Consider the following 20,735-nt stretch of genomic DNA (forward strand, 5'->3'; position numbering starts at 1 on the left):
TTATTCCTTTCATTTGCACCATACTGTCGATGGAAAATAGTGTCGCGCACGCTTGAATAGCAATTAAAAAACAAAGAAGTTTTGAATATTGTATTACAAAAAACTCTTCGGGATTTCATCAATCGATGTTTAAAGAGTATCTACCTACTTTGGCAACATTTAAATTTTCAGTTTTTCACATAGTTTTTGAGGGTTAAAAATGGCCAATTTCGCAATTTTTCAATTTTTAATCGCTTATATGTCAAAAACTATCATTTTTAGAGAAAAGTCACTAAAGACCTTTTCTGTTTGGAATGATCCAAAAAACCAAAAAAAAACTTTTTTCCATGCAAAAAAATAATTTTAGGAAAAAAACAAAAAAAAAACGTTTAAAAAATTTTTGACCACCTTTTGGTCCTGACAACATGCAAATTTGTTAAAAGGAGTCCTTTTTGAGTAAGATTGTGCAAAAAATCCGAATTAGAATATTTTTCCTAGCGGATGCGCAGTGGCTTTCTGGACTACATTGCAACTTGTGAATTTTGAATTGCAACTTTTTAGATTTTTAGAATTCCCTCCCTTTGTCTTCACTGAAGCATCCATCTGGCTTGCAAATTTTAGAGGCCTTGGAAGTGTTGGAAAATATTGTCTATTATATTTTTATTTTAATTATTCTAAAAAAAATTTAGTTAGATGGCACTATGCGGGGGTGAATAGAAGCGTTCTATTTTCTCCTAACTCTTTGTTTCATACCCCTTTCGTATTATCTCGGAGGCATCCCTAAGATTTTTGTTTTTTGAATTATCCGAATATATATTTTCTTGTAAAAGCTGTAGATAAATAGAATACTTTGAAGGTTTATTTAAAAAATATATCAAACGCACTAAAATTAACAACACAAAAAAACAATTCAATAGCGGGTATGACCACCTCTCGCAGCAACGACTGTCGAAATCTGTTTGGCATGGAATAAATAAGGTGGCCGGTAAGATGCCGGATTAGCCCGATATTCCTCTACTAAATTCCCGCTAGGATTGAGGTCTGGGCTGCATGCGGGCCATTCTAATCTTATCAATCCAAACTCTATTTAAAATATTTATCTTAGTGATGCCTCCGGGATAATATGAAAGGACTATGAATCAAAATCGGCTCTTCAATGTTTCCACAGAATTTTTTAAAGTTAGAAAAAAATACAACGCTTCCATTCAGGTTGTATAAAGCCTTTTTAGCAAAAATGTTTTGTCATCGGAATAATAATGAATGAAATCAATACACGTACCTATAAATGGATGCATGAATTTTGAAAATCGGAGTACAAACAATAAAGTTATTCAAAAATTTTAAGTGGCGGAATTTTGTGTCGGTGAGCGTATAGTATATTCGAGACAATATTTGCACATTTTTATAGTTAACTATAGATTTTAAAGCTATCCAGAGGAGTTCATTAAGCATATTTTTTTGTCACGTGTAAGATAAATTTGGGGTACGTCGTATAATGTATACTAAAAAAACAAATCCAATATTCGACGCTTATTTGAGACTTTTCAAATTACACGAAATGGGGGAATGTCTGTCAAGTAAAAAAAATATTGGGAATCACGTACGAACGACCCAATATCCGTTTATCAAATTATATCTTTAATCAATCAACTCGATGAACGATTTTGATTTTGATCCACCACATTTAATATGTTTGCCAAATTATTGGTATTGTCCTTTTCATGAGCATTTTTCAGTGCGTAACAAATGATAGGAAAAAGGTAAGTCCGTGATAATACACATTTATGACATTTATTATAACATGACATTTTAGTTAAATCTAACAGTTGTCACATTTTATTTTCAATTTGGAATAAAAACAAATCAAATGTGTTTCTTGCATTTATAAAATGGTATTTTTTTGATTTGTATAGTCTTATAAATTATACAGATTATATTTTTAATATTATTATCTAATTAAAAAAAATTATTTTTTTATTATGGCGCCATCTATCGACAACTAGAATAACTAGAATAAATCTTGCAAATGTCTGTAATCACGGACGTGCCTTTTTTTCTGTCATATATAATTTAATGCGTTAGAATGAAATCGAAAAACTGTGACGCACTGAAAGATGATCATGAGAAAAAAATATCATGTTTATACATGCAATGATATTCAATGTGGGTCTTTTAAATTTATACAAAGACGAACATTATTAGAAATATACGAACAATATTAAATTATAAGAAATTTATGACTATGAATCTGCAATAAATCAGAAACAAGTCTGGCTAATTGGCTCTGCCAAAGCCATTTTTCAAAAAAATATATACGAACAATATAGCGAACCAACACTAGATTACGTAATAATAACACATATTACGTAATAATTACGGGAGATTTCAACGCTAAAATAGGAAAGAACGAAAATAACAACGACAACGAATATATTGGAAATTTTGGACTGGGAAGTAGAAATCACAGGGGAGATATGCTCGCAAATTTCCTCAGCAAAGAAAAGCTATTTTACTTAAACATATTCTACAAGAAAAAGATGCAGAGAAAATGGACGTGGCACAGCCCAGACGGCAAAGTAAAAAATAAAATTGACTTTATACTCTCTAACTTCAAAAACATTGCTAAAGATGTTACTGTACTAAATTCTGTCGACACTGGTAGTGACCGTCGATTAGTTAGGGTGCGAATAGAAGTAAATACGAAATTCGATAGAAGAAAATTATTAACACAGGATAAATAATTACCAAACATAGAAGCACTCGAAATGAATCAAGAGGAATATCAAAGTGAACTAAAAAAGAAACTAGGACTTTTACCAGTATTCAACATTAAAGATATAAATGAAATAACACAAAATTTAACGAATGACATAACATCAACTACAAAAAAGCTCTGTAGTGAAAATAAAAATCCGAGAAAGACGAAACTTAAACAAACAAGAACATCTAAAGAATTACCAGAATATAAGGCTATCAATAATAAAGTTAAAAAGAGCATAAGGTCAGACTTGCGGGCTTATAAAACAAAACAAATATTGCAAGCCATTGAAAACAATAGAAACATGAGAGTATTGAAATCAAATTTAACTAAAGGAAAATCGAAGATAACTAGAAAAAACTCAAATAATCAAGGAAATACAAACGTTCTACAAGAATCTTTATACATCCACTATACAGAACCCCGGAACAGACCATAGAACAATTCTAAACGTCGGCTCGGAAACTCTCCCTAAAATAACTTCTTCGGAAATTAGACATGCCTTACAGCAAATGAAGAATAAAAATGCTCCTGGCGAGGACCATATAACGTCTGAAATGTTAAAAATGAGTGGCAACACCGTTATAGAGGTTGTGGAAATCTTGCTGAATAGGTGTCTAATAGAGAAAAGAATACCCAATCTGTGGGAAAACGCCGAAATAATACATTTACACAAGAAAGGAGATACTACTAATATTGAAAGTTACAGGCCTATAAGTTTGTTGTCACATTTATACAAATTGCTAACAAGAATAATAACCAACCGCATAACAAAAAAACTTGATTTATATCAACCGGTTGAATAGGCGGGATTTCGAAAAGGGTTTGGTACTAACGATCACTTACAAACCATCAGAACACTGGTAGAAAAAACCACAGAATATAATGTACCCTTACATAATATGCCATATTATGGCATTTATTGACTTTCACAAGGCTTTCGATAGTATTGAGACCTGGTCCTTTTTGTCAGCCCTAAGGGATGCTCGAATATACTCACGGTACACTACAATCATTAAAAACATTTATGAACAGGCCACATTCCACATCAAAATCAATGAAGACCAAAAAACCGAAAAAATACGCCTTGGTAAAGGTATTAGACAAGGTGATACTATTTCACCAAAACTTTTTACCTTAGCATTGGAAAATGTATTCAAACAGCTCGACTAGGAGGAAAAGGGTCTACACATTGATGGTGTACGTTTGAGTCATTTGAGGTTTGCGGACGACATAGTATTATTCAGTACAGATATCAAGGAACTGGAGCAAATGATCAAGGAACTAAACCAGCAGTCAAATAAAATAGGTCTCAAAATGAATCTTCAGAAAAAAAAAATAAAGAGTAATGTACAAACTAATCTTGTTATTGAAAACGTCAGTCTTGAAAATGTAGACCACTAGATATATCTTGGACATACCATTAAAATCGGCAAAGAAAACCAAATAGCCGAAATAAAAAGACGCATACAATTGTCTTGGGTAGCTTTCGGCAAGTTAAGCTTTATCTTGAAGAATAGAGATATACCAATGTGTCTAAAACGTAGAGTTTATGACAAATCTATCTTGCCTGTATCTACATATGGACTGGAGACCATGTCCTTTACAAAGAAAACCTTAGAGCAGCTCAGTAAAACTCAAAGACCGATGGAGAGGGCCATACTAGGGATTAGTTTGAGAGACAAAATTCGAAATATCGACATTCGTGAAAGAACAAAGATTACTGATGTCGCAGAAAGTATAGCAAGGCTCAAGTGGCAATGGGTCGGACATGTTGCCCGAGATAATCCCGAAAAATGGACACAGAGGCTAACAAACTGGAGACCAAGAGAGAACAGGCGAGGAGTAGGCAGACCGCAGAAGTGGTGGGCAGATGATATCAAACAAGTCGCGGGCAAACAGTGGATGAGAATTGCCAAGAGTAGAAATCGATGGAAGCAAATGGAAGAGGCCTGAACAGACGAACACAGGCTGAAGAAGAAGAAGAAGAAGAAGAAGAGAGCACTAGATTAGGTTTAGGAAGATTACGGTAAGCAGGGCACGTGGTCCGCATGCATTAGAACAGAGTACGCAGAGAATCGCTAAATGCAATAATGCAAAGAAAAAGACCTGTCGCAAGACCAAATAAGAGATAGGAACTAAGTAGACGAAGATACCAAAAGCTTCTAAAAACACGTTCATGGACAAGAACAGCGGTAAATCGAGATGATTGGAGAAGCTAGCTGAAGGAGACCTGATTTGGGCTGTAATGCCATTGGATGGACGGAACAATTTAATCTCTTTAATCTCTAATAGGGGAGTGCAATTAGAACGAAAACATGCATTGTTTCGGAAAAATACAAACAAGCTTGTATTTTTCTAAAACTTTTTTTGATAGTTTATATACATGTTAAAGTAAAAAGTTCTACTCGCAGATTTGGCCGCTAATTGTTTATTAATTGTTTAAACAATAACAATTATTTTGTATAAATAATTTTAAAAATATCGTTGAATTCATCATTTTACATTGATCAAATATGTTTCTATTTTGTTTTTGATTATGCTGAATCCGAATATGGCATTACAATTTAAAAATTCTTATACAGAAGCTCTTACAATACAGTATATCTGCGTAGCTAAGAACCACATGCAAAACTTTTTAATTATCAATTTTACGAAAAAGTTATTCTTCATAAAATGCTCTGGATAGTTAAAAATTTAAAACTCAACCTAATATGAAAATACATACACAAATTAATTCTTTGACAAGGATGTCAAAACCAAACTTTCAATATAATTAGTTAGCATTACGACGATCTTGGTTTCCATGACGATGATTCAAAACGACTGTTATTGTCTACCGATTTGACTTTCGAATATTATGTCAAAATAATTTTATTTCATCCAATTGTCGCGTTAATTTCATTAAAACAGGAACACAATAAGATATATTTGAAATAAATTAGTAAATAATATCTAAATATTAGTTTATTGCATGTATTATAATTACTTTAAAGCCATATTAACATATCTAAATTAACACGCGTGCGGAAAAGTAAAAACCGCGTGCGGAAAAGTAACACGCGTGCGGAAAAGTAACACGCGTGCGGAAAAGTAACACGCGTGCGGAAAAGTGAAACTTTCTAAACTAAAATGCGTGCGCGAAAGTAGACATTTTTGCACTCTCATAGAAAAATATTATTTCCATCAAGTATAGCTCTACACGAGCTTGGTTTTATCAAGTAATTGTAAATTTAATATTTAGATGTTTAGCAATGATAAATTATTTAAATCCATCTGATAGAATAAAAGCAAAGAGATTTTCCATATGTTTATTTCAAGTCTAAAAGAGTATACCTTTATTTAGTTACGTATTCGCGGTAGTTGATTGGTAACCGAAAAATTACCTGAGGGCCAGTGTTACCAATTGGCCTGTAATTAGGATGGGGGATTAAAATAGTTACGAATTCACCAGGACCCAGTAATATAATTTAGTGCATTTTAAAGCTTACATCCTAAGCTTTAAAAAAACACCTATAAAACTGTAATAAATCTGTTCAAACTTGAGTAATACCGTCTTAAATTGGTGGTAATTCTGTAAAACTTCGAAGTTTTCAAAAATTACATTTTTTGAGACGTCGCCGTATCATTTGAATTAAATTTTTGAGATTTTTTTTAGAGATACATCGTTTAGTAAGATGTCTGAAAGGTAAGCTGTGCAAAACTGAGAGTTTTATAAGAAAAATTGTATTAGTTACACATTTTTAAATCATTTTAAAACCAAATTCATGTAAGTCTCCTTTTCCGCCCACACCATACTTATGCCCATACATGTTATGTCTTTTTGTTACAACCATAAGATAGCTAAATTATTCTTCTTTCATGATCAATTTATAGAATTTCATTTGATCCATTAGTTAAAGAATTACATTAAAATAACTCAACCGTGCACTTCGCCGTACGCTAGTTTACAGTGCGCCAATATTTGTGGGAAGGGTGACTTTAGAGTTATAAATAAAAAATTATAGAAGCTACAGATTTAATTTTAGAGAAATCTTTTTAGAAAGTTTTTTTTGTAAAATTTTCCGAATTTTTCAAAGGTCAAGTCAGTTTTTTCTACAATTTATATTTTCGGAGTTATTTAAACAAACATCTAATTTCGCAGTTCATTTGTTTAACCTTTAACTACCCGCGCATCAAGATATAACATAACTACACGCGTGGCGTACTTTGTACGCCACAAGAAAATACACTTAAAAACAGCGGATTTGTTTAATTTTTTTTTGAAAAAATACACTTAGTTGTTTGTTATAAACCTTATTCGGCATCAGTGAATACTTGGAGTTTCTTTTCAGTAAGCCAATTGGGATTTATAACTGAAATCATGGAATAACTGGATTCCATGATAAATAAAATTACTAATAAAAAATTTTTTTAAATGTGATTTTTTACAGGAGAAAAAGTTTTGTTTACAAAGAAAAATATATTTTTTGCCATAATGACTAAAAAACAATTAAAATATGTACTTATATTACGACTTAGAGTAATATAATCCTGGGGTATATTGTCCACCACCGGAAACAACAAATAATAAAATGTAAATTACGATCTTTCCAGAACGCCGATTATAACGAAACTAAAACCAAATTGTAAAGCACATTCCAGTGATTGGTTAGAAAAATAAGCAAGGTCAAAAATTAAATTTTAAAATATATTTCCAGTAGAATTCTTATATCTGGCGTACAAAGTACGCCAGCGAGTGTAGTTAAAGGTTAATAAAAAATGAAGCACCCACTTCTCGAGTAGAATTTTTGATGTTGTTTATAAACATTTCTTATTGAAATTGCAAAAAGTTCTATCTTGTTTGATTTTTTTCGAAGTGAAAATCTATATGCACTCCCCTATTTTGAGTTATTTATTTATTTATCGGTTGTCACATAATAGCTAGCCTAATACCACAAATCTTCATTTTTTTAAATGTTATTTAAAGGGAATATTAATTATAAGTGAGTTTTTAGACACAAACATTTTTTTGAAGGCTAGGTACAAAAAAACGGTAGTTGAAAAATTGAGTTTGTTTTAACAAATGAGATGTTGTATAATTGGTTTTCTTTGCTTTTGTATTTTGCTAATGTTTAAGAGGCTTAATATAGTAAAAAAAATAGGTATTTAATTTCACTCCGTCAAGGATTAAACACAACCCTACACTTGAAAATGTGTCAATGAAAACATTTTTTTATATCGGTCTCTGAGACCCGATGTTAGCTTTAATGTTCAGAAAACCTATGCTAGTTGCTGAAGGTTAAAAAAAGTTAAAAGTGTTACTAAAATGGATCGAATTAGGAACATAGATATAAGGAACGAACTGAAAATACAATTCATTTTGAATTATTACAAAACTATAGTACCTATTTGTAATCAATTTTGAAACTATTGAAAAAATTAAAACTCATGAGTCTTTTACTATTTGAAGTGAAAAATAATAATATATTTACACAAGTAATATTTAGAGCACACATATTATGTAGTACACATATTATTTCCTTCACTAGCTAACATGTTCGTAGAACCAACCATATTGGAACATTCGTTGAATCGCCTGGCAAAAGTATCACCAAAGTAAGGATTTGCGCAACCGGCCCCCATAAGATGAATGGCTGCCCTGTCTTTACAATCGAAGACTCCGTCGCAGTTGCAATCCTACAATAAAATTTGTTGTATTAGTTACATGTAGTAATTAATCATTTAACAGAGTTCAACACCAAAAGATGATTACCATTTTATAAGTAGCAGACTTGGATGACGAAGACCTCAGAATAATTTCAGAACTCTACTGGAATCAGAGCGAATATATGAAAATTAACGGGGAAGAAACAGATCACATAAAAATACTCCGTGGAGTTAGACAGGGATGTATTCTATCGCCGTTGATATTTAATATGTACTCAGAGAGAATTCTTAACGAGGCTCTATACGGAGTAGACGAAGGCATCCTTCTAAATGGAGAAAGAGTAAACAATATTAGATATGCCGACGACACCATGGTGATAGCAGACAGTTTAGAGGTACTTCAGAGGTTAACGGACAGAATCAATGAGTACAGTCAACAATACGGACTAAACATTCATACCCAAAAACGAAACAAATGATTATCAGCAAGGAGGATATAAACGGGGCTCATCTATACATTAATGGAACGCAGATACATCAAGTAAAACAGTATTGCTACCTGGGAACTATTATAAATGAACGTAAGTGGAGCAATGTACAGGAAATAAAGTGCCGCATAGAAAAGGCAAGAACGGTCTTTAACAAAATGAGCGCTATCTTCAAAAGCCACAACATATTCCTAGATACAAAAATAAGACATTTGAGATGTTATATTTTCTCTACATTATTATTGCACGAAGCGGAGACATCGACGCTTACAGACACCACTATTAAAAAACTTATAGCCCAGTCGGGATACCATTTGACCTTGCATTAAGAGCTGCCCCAAATTTTATTTTTCTAGTCTTTGGGGGGGGGGGGGGTCAATAGTAGTATAAATTTAAAATCTTGACTGAATTTGACCGTTGCGTTAGCCGCCATCTTGATTTTAAACGAGAACCGTTTTTGCTCAATATCTCCGCCATTTTCAACTTTTCAACAAAAAATATACAAACTGAAATTGTTGAAAATGGGGAAAACAGTAACAGTTAAAGCATAATTATTGATTTATTGAATTATCTCGTTTATTATTACTTTTACAACAAATTTTAATCTATACAAAAATGAAAGGAATTAAATTTTGACCAATTTTGGTCTTCTTCATTTTTTTGATAAAATCAATATTTAAGGTAGTACGTATGCGGTAAAGGCGCGAGCGTTAGACCCGATTGATTTTAAAGCAATGGTTTTTGTTCAATATCTTCCCCATTTTCAACTTTTCGACAAAAAGTGTAAGGACTGAAATTGTTGCAATTAGGATTTACTACAATTTTTCGAGAGAACCAGTGGCGGGTCTAGGAGGGGGAATGGGAAAATTCCCCCAACGGGGTCCAAAATTAAAAAAAAAATTGTTGAAATATTAAAATATGTTAGCTGACATGACACTTAATTATCGACAGACAAATTCAACCAATAAAACCCGCTAGTTAATAAAATTAAGTGAACTGAATGCATAATATAAGTTATTATTTATGTCTTTTATGTACTTAGTTTGGTTGGTGTTTCATTGGAAGTTTCAAAAATTGTATGAAATATAATTCTCTTTATTTTTGTTTATGTAAAATTATGTCGTAAAGTTAATAATTAATGAGACAATTCAATAATTATGCTTCCCCTCCGCTTCCACTATTTTCCTCCTTTACTCGGAGAATATTGATCGCATAAAAAAATTGTGAAAAAGAAATTGTAGGAAATTTCGTTTCCAACAATTTTAGTTCCTACCGTTTTTGTCGAAAAGTTAAAAATGGCGGAGATATTAAGCAACAACGGTTCTCCTTTAAAATCAATATGGCGGCTAATGCAACTGCGGAATTCAGTCGAGATTTTAAACTTACACTACTATTGATCTCCCCTAAAGGATAGAATTATAAAATTTGGCGCAGCTCGGAAAAAAGATTCAATTCAGTGATTATGCTCCCCCCACCACTTTTTACTATTTTCCCACTTAACTCAGAAAATATCAACCGCATGAAAAAAATTGTTAAAAAGAAATTGTAGGAAATCATATTTGGAACAATTTAAGTTGAAAATGGCGTAGATATTGAACAAAAACAATTGTTACAAATTAATCAGATATTACGCTCGCGGTATTTTCGCATACATACTACCTTAAATATTAACTTTAGCAAAAAAATTAAAGAAGCTAAAATTGTGCAGAATTCAATTCTCTCTATTTTTGTATGGGAACATTTTTGTCGTAAATCTAACAATAAACGAGATAATTAAATAAATATGCTCTATTTAATATAACTGTCACAATTTTCCGCTATAACTCGGACAATATCGATGGCACGAAAAAATTGATAGGAAAAATTGATAAAAATGATAGGAAATTACATTTTCAACAATTTTGGTTTTTATACTTTTTGTCGAAAAGTTGAAAATGGCGGAGATATTGAGCAAAAACAGTTCTCGTTTAAAATCAAGATGGCGGCTAACGCAATGGCGGAATTCAGTCGAGATTTTAAATTTACACTACTATTGACCTCTCCTAAAGATTAAAAAAATAAAATTTGGGGCAGCTCCTAATGCAAGGTTAAGCCATTTATTCGTTTAACCCGGCTGGACTATTAAAGTATTGGAGATGTGGCTTTACAGAGGAATGCTGAGAATATCATGGACAGCAAGGATAACGAACAAAGAAGTTCTAGGAAGAATGAAGAAGGAACCGGAGATTTTGTTTACCACCAAATGCATAAAACTATAGTATCTGGGACACGTGAGAAATCAGCACCGTTACTCCCTGCTGCAATCCATATTGCAAGGTAAAGTCAAAGGTAAGCGAGGACCTGGTAGAAGGAGAATATCATGGCTACGGAATTTGAGAAAATGGTTTAAGAAAACCTCAACGGAATTGTTTCGAGGCGCAGCGAGCGAGGTTATGATTTCCAATGTGATTTCCAACATCCAAAACTGATTGAAACCAGAAGAAAAAGAAGTACCTATTAGTTACAGTTCAAATTATAGCGCAAATATTGAAGCATTTTTTTCCATTAAACTAAAAATTTCATAGTATTTTGGCTTAACCCTTTGAAATTGCATTATAAATTTTTAGGCAAGAATAAATAATAAATCACTATGTTTGTGTAAATATTGGCATATGCCTCTAGCTAGAGTAATCGATTGACTAGACCTCTAATCTAGAGTAATTAACTCTTGTCCCTACCCTTCCTTGTCCATCTCCTATAAATTTAAAATAAACAAATAAATGCACTTCGTATGTCCGAGGTTTTCACCCAACATGATCGGAAGTAGATATTTGAACTCTTCGTGTAACTTTGCGTCGATTGACAAACAATTTCACAAATTTAAGTCATTTTTGCTAAACTTCCGGTCATAACTTTTTAACTAGAAATAATATATCGCTGGTACTATTTAGGCTATCATAAATCAGTTCTTCCAGTTGCAACTCTGTCTGTTTTAAGAGATTTGTCTTTAAATATGTTGCTTGCGCAACTTAAAAACCTTAACACTAGACCTTGGCTAGAAAGTTACACTAACTTTCTTACTTTACCTAACGGTAGAATGGATTGGCATGGAATGAGACACTCCAGGAGGATATTTACCACCTAATCGGAAGCGAGCCCAGGCTCATACATCAGAGTGGGTTGCCTACCAAGTTGCATCAATATAAACTGAAAGGCTTAAAAATCGGCCCACTTAAAAATTTGGTCATTTTTGATGTCTAGAATTTCCTAAATCTGTTGTCCGATTTAAGTAATTGTTTTAATATGTTACAGCTTTATTTTTTAACAATATCGCTGTAATAATATTGTTGCTAAACAGGTAAATTTTCATTATATACCTACCGGGTGTACGAATCAAACTGTGTTTTTTCTCAAAGTTCGCATCACCCTCTGGAATATTCTAGTATTTACAAAATACTGAAATTAAAACCCAACTAAGTATAGCATCATGTTTTATCAACATTCAGCTTTTTGATTTATTCGCTTATGTTGGGCCATAAAAAAGTTAGGTACTTCAACATCTAGCCATGTCTTTCATCAATGCAGGGTGTTTTTAAATAAATGTGGTAAACTTTAAGGGGTAATTCTGCATGAAAAAATAATGACAATTTGCTTTATAATCGTATGGCCGCAAATGTTTCGTTGCCGAGAGAGGGGGTGTTGAAATTTTTCTTAAATACTGACGATTTATTTGTTGCTCTAAAACCGGTTAAATTCCGCAAATGAAATTTGGTGGGTTTTAAGACGTTGTTATTGCACATGTTTTGATATACAACTAAGAAATTAATATTCTCAATTGGCGCGCATACGGGTAATATAACCCGAACATACTTTTTTTCTACCGGTTTTAAAGCAACAAATAAATCGTCAGTTTGTAAGAAAAATTTCAACACCCCCTATCTCGGAAACAAAGTATTTGCGGTCATACGATTATAAAGCCAAATATCATTATTTTTCATGAAAAATTACCCCTTAAAATTAGCCATACTTATTTAAAAACACCCTGTATGGGGCTTTTCATTCCAAATCATTTGTTTTGAGCTTTTGTCATATGCCGTATAATCCGCGTATATTAATATTATACAGTGAGGACGTAAAGGTTGGAATAAATTCATTTTCTCGAGAATGGATGATTTTAGAAAAAAATCCCGAAACAGGTCAATTTTTATTTTTAAATTAGGACTTTTTGGCATATATATTATACTAGTATTGTCACCCATCTGGGCGTGATGACGTCATCGATGATTTTTTTAAATGAGAATAGGGGTCGTGTGGTAGCTCATTTGAAAGGTAATTCAATTCTCTATTCAGTAATATAAACATTAACATAATTATTTATACAGGATATCCAAAAAAATTTCTCTCAGAAAACTGAAAAAAATGTTTATTTGAAAAATAATTATTAGTCCTGTCGCCAGGGGGGGGGGTACAACGACCTCCTTAATTCAGATGGACTTACCCAAGTTTTTTTTTATATATTTTGACCCGTAGAATACGAATTTTTTTGGGTAATAGTTGATCCGGATGTCGATAAGATTGTTATAGACAAAGAACTTGAGGAATTACATAACAGCGATTTCTCGCAAAACGAAATATCTTTTTGTAATTTTTGGGTCATTTTAAGCAAAAAATATTCCTACAAGTTTTTTCGTAGAATGCATAGTTTTCGAGATAACCGCGGTTGAACTTTCAAAAAATCGAAAAATTTTTGAACACGAATAACTTTTGATTAAAAAATAAAGTAGCAATTCTGCTTACCGCATTTGAAAGTTTAAGTCAAATTATATCGATTTTGATTATTTCCATTGCTAAAAATTTATTATTTTATTGTTAAACAAAGTTATAAACACCTAGTATGTGAGTGATGTTTTCAATGATTTCTCATTTAAAATCGAACGAGTAGGTAGAGTAGCTACAAGTGCAAGCGAGGCAATTTCTACGTAGCATGCGTTAAAACGCATGTATTAGGTACGGGAAACACTATGTGTTAATAGATTTGTTTAACAATAAAAAAATTAATTTTTAGGAATTCAAATAATCAAAACCGATATAATTTGACTTAAACTTTCAAATGCTGTCAGCAGAATTGCTACTTTATTTTTTAATCCAAAGTTATTCGGGTTCAAAAATTGCAATTTTTCGATTTTTTGAAAGTTCAACCGCGGTTATCTCGAAAACTATGCATTCTACGAAAAAACTTGTAGGAATATTTTTTGCTTAAAATGACCCAAAAAATACAAAAACATGTTTTGTTTTGCGAGAAATCGCTGTTATGTAATTCCTCAAGTTCTTTGTCCATAACAATCTTATCGACATCCGGATCAGCTGTTACCCAAAAAATTCGTATTCTACGGGTCAAAATATATAAAAAAAACTTGGGTAAGTCCATCTGAATTAAGGAGGCCGTTGTACCCCCCCTGGCGACAGGACTACATTGCTTTTCGCTTAAATTAAATGTTCAAACTATCACGAGGCTGGTGGGTGGCGGCTTTAATATTGAATTTAAGCAAAAAATAATATTTATTTGCCAAATATACATTTTTTCCTGTTTTCTGATAGCAGTAAAATGTATTTTGAATTAAATAAATTACACACATTCTTCTTTTTATGTCAATAAATTTAATTCAAAAACTATTTTTTGGACACCCTGTATAAATCATTATGTTAATGTTTATATTACTGGATAGAGAATTGAATTACTTTTCAAATGAGCTATCAAACGAGCCCTATTTTAATTAAAAAAAATCATCGATGACGTCACCACGCCCAGATGGGTGACGTCACTAGTATGATATATATGCCAATAAGTCGTAATTTAAATATAAAAATTGACCTGTTTTGGGATTTTTTTTCAAAATCGTCCATTCTCGAGAAAATGAATTTATTCCAACCTTTACGTGCTCACTGTATACAGATTATACAATATATCGCCGCCGCCTACGAAAAGTATAACTCCGAAAAATGCCGTTAAGAACAGAACTTTCAAAGAACGCCGCGAAAAATAATATTTTCGATTATATGATTGTGAAAATTATAATCCCTAATAAATTGTTAACGAAAAAAGTTATTTTTTGAGGAGTGTCAGCAAAAAACATCATTTCTGTTTGTGGGTCCACGAAAATTATAATACCTAAAAAGTTCTCAGAAATAATTGTTTTCGTCGGCATCTATTATGAATTAAATCATTACTGGAGCAATTAATGAAAAAATAGTTAAAGAGTTTAGTAAAATAGATTATGTTAAATTAAATCACTATTTTAGAGAAGTAATTTGGCCGGATTTAGATAATTGTTTATGTAATGATTCTTGGAATAAATATAAAGAAATTATATATATAAAAGTATTGATAAATGTTCTTCAAAGTACACTATTAGGACTAATCCCAGAAGCCCTTGGATCGATAACCGACTGATCGCAATGACTAAAGAAAAAAACATTTTATGGAAAAGGGTAAGAAAAAATCCATCGGAAGAAAACATACTTACACATAGACAATTTTCCAATAGATTGACAAAGGAGTTGAGATTATCGAGAAGTAATTATGAAAACAGAGTTAGCTCCAGAGGTCCCAAATCTTTTTACAAATAAGTTAGATCAAAATTCTGTACAAAAACTGGTATTCCGTTATTAGAAAAATCTAATGGCGAAATATGTTTAAAAGAAGAGGTTTGTGAGTTATTTGCTGAGACTTTTTCCACTGCTTTTACAGTTGACACGGATGCTGCGTTTTCAGGTTTGCCCACTACTGATAGAATAATGGAGAGTTTATCAACAATTGACATCTCTACTGAATTGGTTAGAGAGGTATTATGTTCTTTAAAGACTACTGCGTCTCCTGGATCGGAAAATATTTCACCATTGTTATATCATAATTGTGCAGATAGTTTAGCGGCTCCAATGGCAGCTTTTTTGGCCAAATCTTTGCAAACAAATTCAATACCAGCTTCATGGAAATCTGGTATAGTAACACCGATATATAAAAGTGGAAATAAACTCCTTTCGTCTAATTATCGTCCAGTAACAGTTCCACCAACATCAGTTAAAATAATGGAAAAATTAATAGCTAATAAATTAAGAGGAAACAGTAGCGATCAACAGGTAGCGAAAACGCGTTCCAAGATTGCGGCTGTAATTTTTAATATTTTTTCGAGATATTTGGCACAGGTATTCGAAATATAATAAAGAATGGCGGTACAGAGCCCAATTTGAAAAATATATTAATATGTGGAAATTACCCTGTAATTAAATACAATATTAAAAAAACGAGCCTGTACCGCCATTAAGAAGAACAAATAAATACACTTTCTTCAAATAAATTTTTTTATCCGATGCCTAGATTTTGCGTCATTTTGGAACTACTAAAATTTTTTATTTCATTAGTAGTTCCAAAATGACGCAAAATCTAGGCATCGGATAAAAAATTTATTTGAAGAAAGTGTATTTATTTGTTCTTCTTAATGGCGGTACAGGCTCGTTTTTTTAATATTGTATTTAATTACGGAGTAATTTCCACATATTAATATATTTTTCAAATTGGGCTCTGTACCGCCATTCTTTATTATATTACGAATACGTGTGCCAAATATCTCGAAAAAATATTCAAAATTACAGCCGCAATCTTGGAACGCGTTTTGGCTACCTGTTGATCGCTACTGTATCACCTTAATATCCTTTTGGTTAGAGCATAATGTTATTCCAGTCTCTCAACACGGATTTCTGCCGAACCGTTCTGTAACTAGCAACCTTCTTCACTCTCTTAATGAATGGACTTTATCTTTGGACCGATATGAACCGATTGACATTATTTATATAGATTTTTCCCGTGCATTTGATAAGGTACCCATACAAAAATTAATGCTGAAGCTAGAACATTACGGCGTGCGTGGTGAGTTGCTATTGTGGTTAGAAAACTTCCTCTCTGAAAGAACTTTTTCGGTCAAAGTGGAAAATGACTGCAGCGTTCCACGTGCGGTAGCCAGTGGTGTCCCTCAGGGATCAATATTAGGGCCTATTCTATTTTTGTTGTACGTATCTGATTTAACGTGCGGATGGCAGGCAAAATCAGTTTCATATGCCGACGATTTAAAGTTATATTACTGTCCCGATATTGTTAATACTCTTCAGAGTGACCTTAATCAGCTATCAGAATGGAGCATGAAATGGGCTATTCCATTAAATTCGCGTAAGTGTTGTGTTGTTCAATGTGGATATTATAATCCACATATTTATAACATATTTTTTGGATGGAGTTCCTCTGAAATCGGTACGGGAAGTTAATGATTTGGGCGTTACGGTCAACCAAACGTTAAGTTGGTCTACTCAAACAGCAAAAGTAGTCGGTAAAGCTAACTCTGCTTTATACCTCATATCAAAAGCTTTTCCTAGAATGTCTCCAGACTTGTTTTTGAAACTCTATAAAAGTTATGTCAGACCTCACCTGGAATTTGCGGTATCTGTTTGGTCACCTCATTTACAAAGAGATATTAATTTATTAGAAGGAGTACAACGAAGAGCTACTAAGCTACCTTTTAATTATGCAAAATTAAGCTATGAAACACGATTAGGAAAGCTTAAGTTGTCTCCATTGACTCATAGAAGAGAGAGAGGTGATTTAATATCTACTTACAGAATTCTTAGGGGAGAATTTTGGGGAACATCGAATTTTTTTAATATCAGCGAAGATGCTAGACTACGAGGTCATCACTATAAATTGAAAAAGGAACCTTTTAAAACTACTGTAAGGCAAAACTTTTTGGTAAATCGAGTTTTTGATAAATGGAACATTTTAAGTGATGACATCCATAGGCGCCCATACATACGGGCAGGGGGGGGCCGTGGCCCCCCCCTAGTTTTTCAGGAAAGAAAAAAATTAAATTTATATTACATAAACGTATTTTTGTCAAAACAATATTGGATAATTTTGAGAGATAAATTGGAAACAACATATTTATTAATAAAAAAAATTCACATATTGGGTAGTTATTAATAGTTTAACAGAAAATCTTTGTGTCTGCGACAGTGGTCTGTATGGAATGTGCATAATACACATTTCCCACAATCACGGTAAGCTACTAACGAAAACATTGAAAGAGATTAGAGGCGTGGAAAACGTATACACTGTAATTGACACCCAAAATTACAAATTAAATGAATCATTTATAATATTGCAAAAAAACCATATCAGCAAGAAATCCGATCTCTGATCGATAATCACTAATGAGCCATTTGTCTTTAACAACTGGTATAAAATAGTAATTATATTTTATATTTTGAAAAAATTCATACTGAAAAATAATTTTTAAAATTTATTGAGCATAGTCAAATTTTAGTTTGCAAAAGTATTTTTTTAGTAAGTAGATTATTTTTAAAGTGTTCATTATGATGAACAGAACAATTTTATTTAAATGAAAAATAGGCGATCTTTCATGATGAATGAGTGTTATATACAGGGTGTCCCAAAAGTAGTGGAAAGGCCGAATAATTCGCGAAATGAACATCGGATCGAAAAACTGAAAAATACATGTTCAACAATTTTCAAAAATCTATGCGATGACACTAAACAAGTCCACCACTTCAACCCCTGGGTGTGGAGCGGGGGGTAACTTTAAAATCTTAAATGGAACCCCTAATTTTTGTTGCAGATTTGGATTTTCCTTGTAAAAATAAGCAAATTTTATTCGAGCCATTTTGCGAATTGTGGATAGATAGCGCTATAATCGGAAAAAACGGTATATCGTGATACCACAGCAAAATTATAGAAACGGTCTAATATCTCGAGAAATGTACTTCCAAATAAAAACTAAAAAACACGTGTTTAATATTTTTCAAAAATCTATAGAATGACACCAAACAGGATTTTTCATTCCACACTCCGGAGGTGGGGTGAAAGTTAACTTTAAAATCGTAAATAGGAACCCCCGTTTTTTCTTGCAGATTGAGTTTCCTCCTCAAAAAATAAGTAACATTTATTCGAACTCTTTTAGAACTGTTGACTTGACGGATGGCGCTATATTCGGAAAATGCGATTTATTTGCGCCATCTATCAACAATTCTAAAAATGTTTGGAATATGTGTGCCTTATTTTTCATAAGGATTCTATATCTGCAAAAATAAAGGGGGCTCCTTTTTAAGCTTTTAAAGTAAAAACTTGGTTCGACACATACTCATGGTTAGTCTGCTCGCCAAAGTTGAAGGGAAGGCTTTGCAAGCATTGTATTCTTTTCAAACGGGTTTTAAAGAGAGGCCCAACTTTTGTGGTACCCATGACATTTCCATTTAAAAACTTGGTCTAGTGTTTAAATGTATGAATAATTCCTCACAACAGGGTTCAAACTAGGTTTTTAGGTGGTTTAAACTACAGTAGACTCCCTCTATAACGAGAACTGAAATGGTGAATTAATTATCTCGTTATAAGCGGATCTCGTTATATCAAACAATAATAATAATGAAATTTTTTGATGCCTCTTACGTAGTTTATTATGTGTCGATGGTCAACCTGAACAGTGAACAATGAGACTTCGCCGCCATAGATTGTAAATTTCCTATAGTATTCAATATCGGTCGATAAACAGGCAGATGTTTATTACAGGTGGCCGAGTTTATTATAGCACTGGCCTCGATAATAAGACAGACGTTGGGCATTTCTATGTACAGGTAGTTAAGGCATTTATTTATTTATGACCATTACAACGCTAAAAACAGGTAAAGACAAGTATTCTTCGATTTAAATTTTCCTCGTTATAACCAAATATGCCTCGTTATAGAGCGCTATAGTTCAATAGGGATTTCATGGGACACCTAATGTACCTCGTTATAAGCGAAACCTCGTTATATCCGTGTTCGTTATAGAGAGAGTCTACTGTATATATTGTCATCCGAAATATACAAAATGTAATGTGCAACATCTTCACGTTTGGCCCCCCCCTAAAAATTTTTATATGGGCGCCCTTGATGACATCGTAGGGGCTATTAGCTTAAATAGTTTCAAAAACAGGTTTGATGAGAACTAACTGGACATTGTATGTGTAATGTTAGAAATTTTTGTTAAAATAGTTGTTGTAAAATATAAGGATATATTTTATGTTTTTTAATGAGAAAAAAATTTGTAATTTTTAGGTATACTTACTTTCTAATTTTTGTATCTTTTTTAATTTGCTATTGTTGTAACAACTTTTATGAAAACCAATTCTTTTGAATATTTACTTTAATTTAATTTTTATTTTGTAAGAATTTGTTTTATGTCATATTATTTAGTTTAAGACCTACAATTAGTTTTGTGCTTTGAGCCATATAAGCTCTGCTTTGGCTCGATATTATTGTATAATAATAATAATAATAATAATATTCTTTTCGTTATAAATATTTTGGGAGTTTTTTTTTATTTAAATTTATGTGTCTCTGCTGCAATGGCCATTGACACAAACAGTATTGGTTATACAATAATTAATTACAATGAGGACTTAAAGTTAATTATTATAACAGTTAATTTCTAAATCTTAAATAACTTTAGGTAAAAATTATGACAGAAATATTGGGAGTAAAATTATTAGATACTATAGAGACTTACAACTAATTATTACAATAATTATTAATTATGGATTATAGTGATTAATTATTAATCACTAAATTTTGAATATTAGGTAGAGATTATAAAGACAAAAGATCATATTGTGTTAAATAATCGAATGTCTTTCAAGAAACTAATTATTATTTTGGGAGTTATAATCTTCGCGAACACGCATAATATACAAAAAAATTGTATCGCCAACACTTTCAAAGAGTTATTATTTTCACTGGAAATGTATTAGGAATCACATTAATCATAGGTACCAGCGATATGACAG

At 32.2% G+C, this 20,735-nt stretch overlaps 2 protein-coding genes across 2 annotated transcripts in view; one reads left to right on the top strand and one right to left on the bottom strand.

Moving 5' to 3' along the window:
- Positions 1-20,735, top strand: part of LOC114341868 (octopamine receptor beta-2R) — a 743,861-nt gene that overhangs the window by 439,434 nt on the left and 283,692 nt on the right. The gene's annotated exons all lie outside the window — the stretch shown is intronic.
- Positions 8,173-20,735, bottom strand: part of LOC114340650 (uncharacterized) — a 34,844-nt gene continuing 22,281 nt past the window's right edge. The window contains exon 3 of the mRNA XM_028291422.2: positions 8,173-8,416. Within this exon, the coding sequence (XP_028147223.2) occupies positions 8,237-8,416 (180 nt within the window). The 3' untranslated portion in view covers positions 8,173-8,236. The remainder of the gene's footprint in view (positions 8,417-20,735) is intronic.

This window comes from Diabrotica virgifera, chromosome 2 (genome assembly GCF_917563875.1).
Source record: "Diabrotica virgifera virgifera chromosome 2, PGI_DIABVI_V3a".
Classification (NCBI taxonomy): domain Eukaryota; kingdom Metazoa; phylum Arthropoda; class Insecta; order Coleoptera; family Chrysomelidae; genus Diabrotica; species Diabrotica virgifera.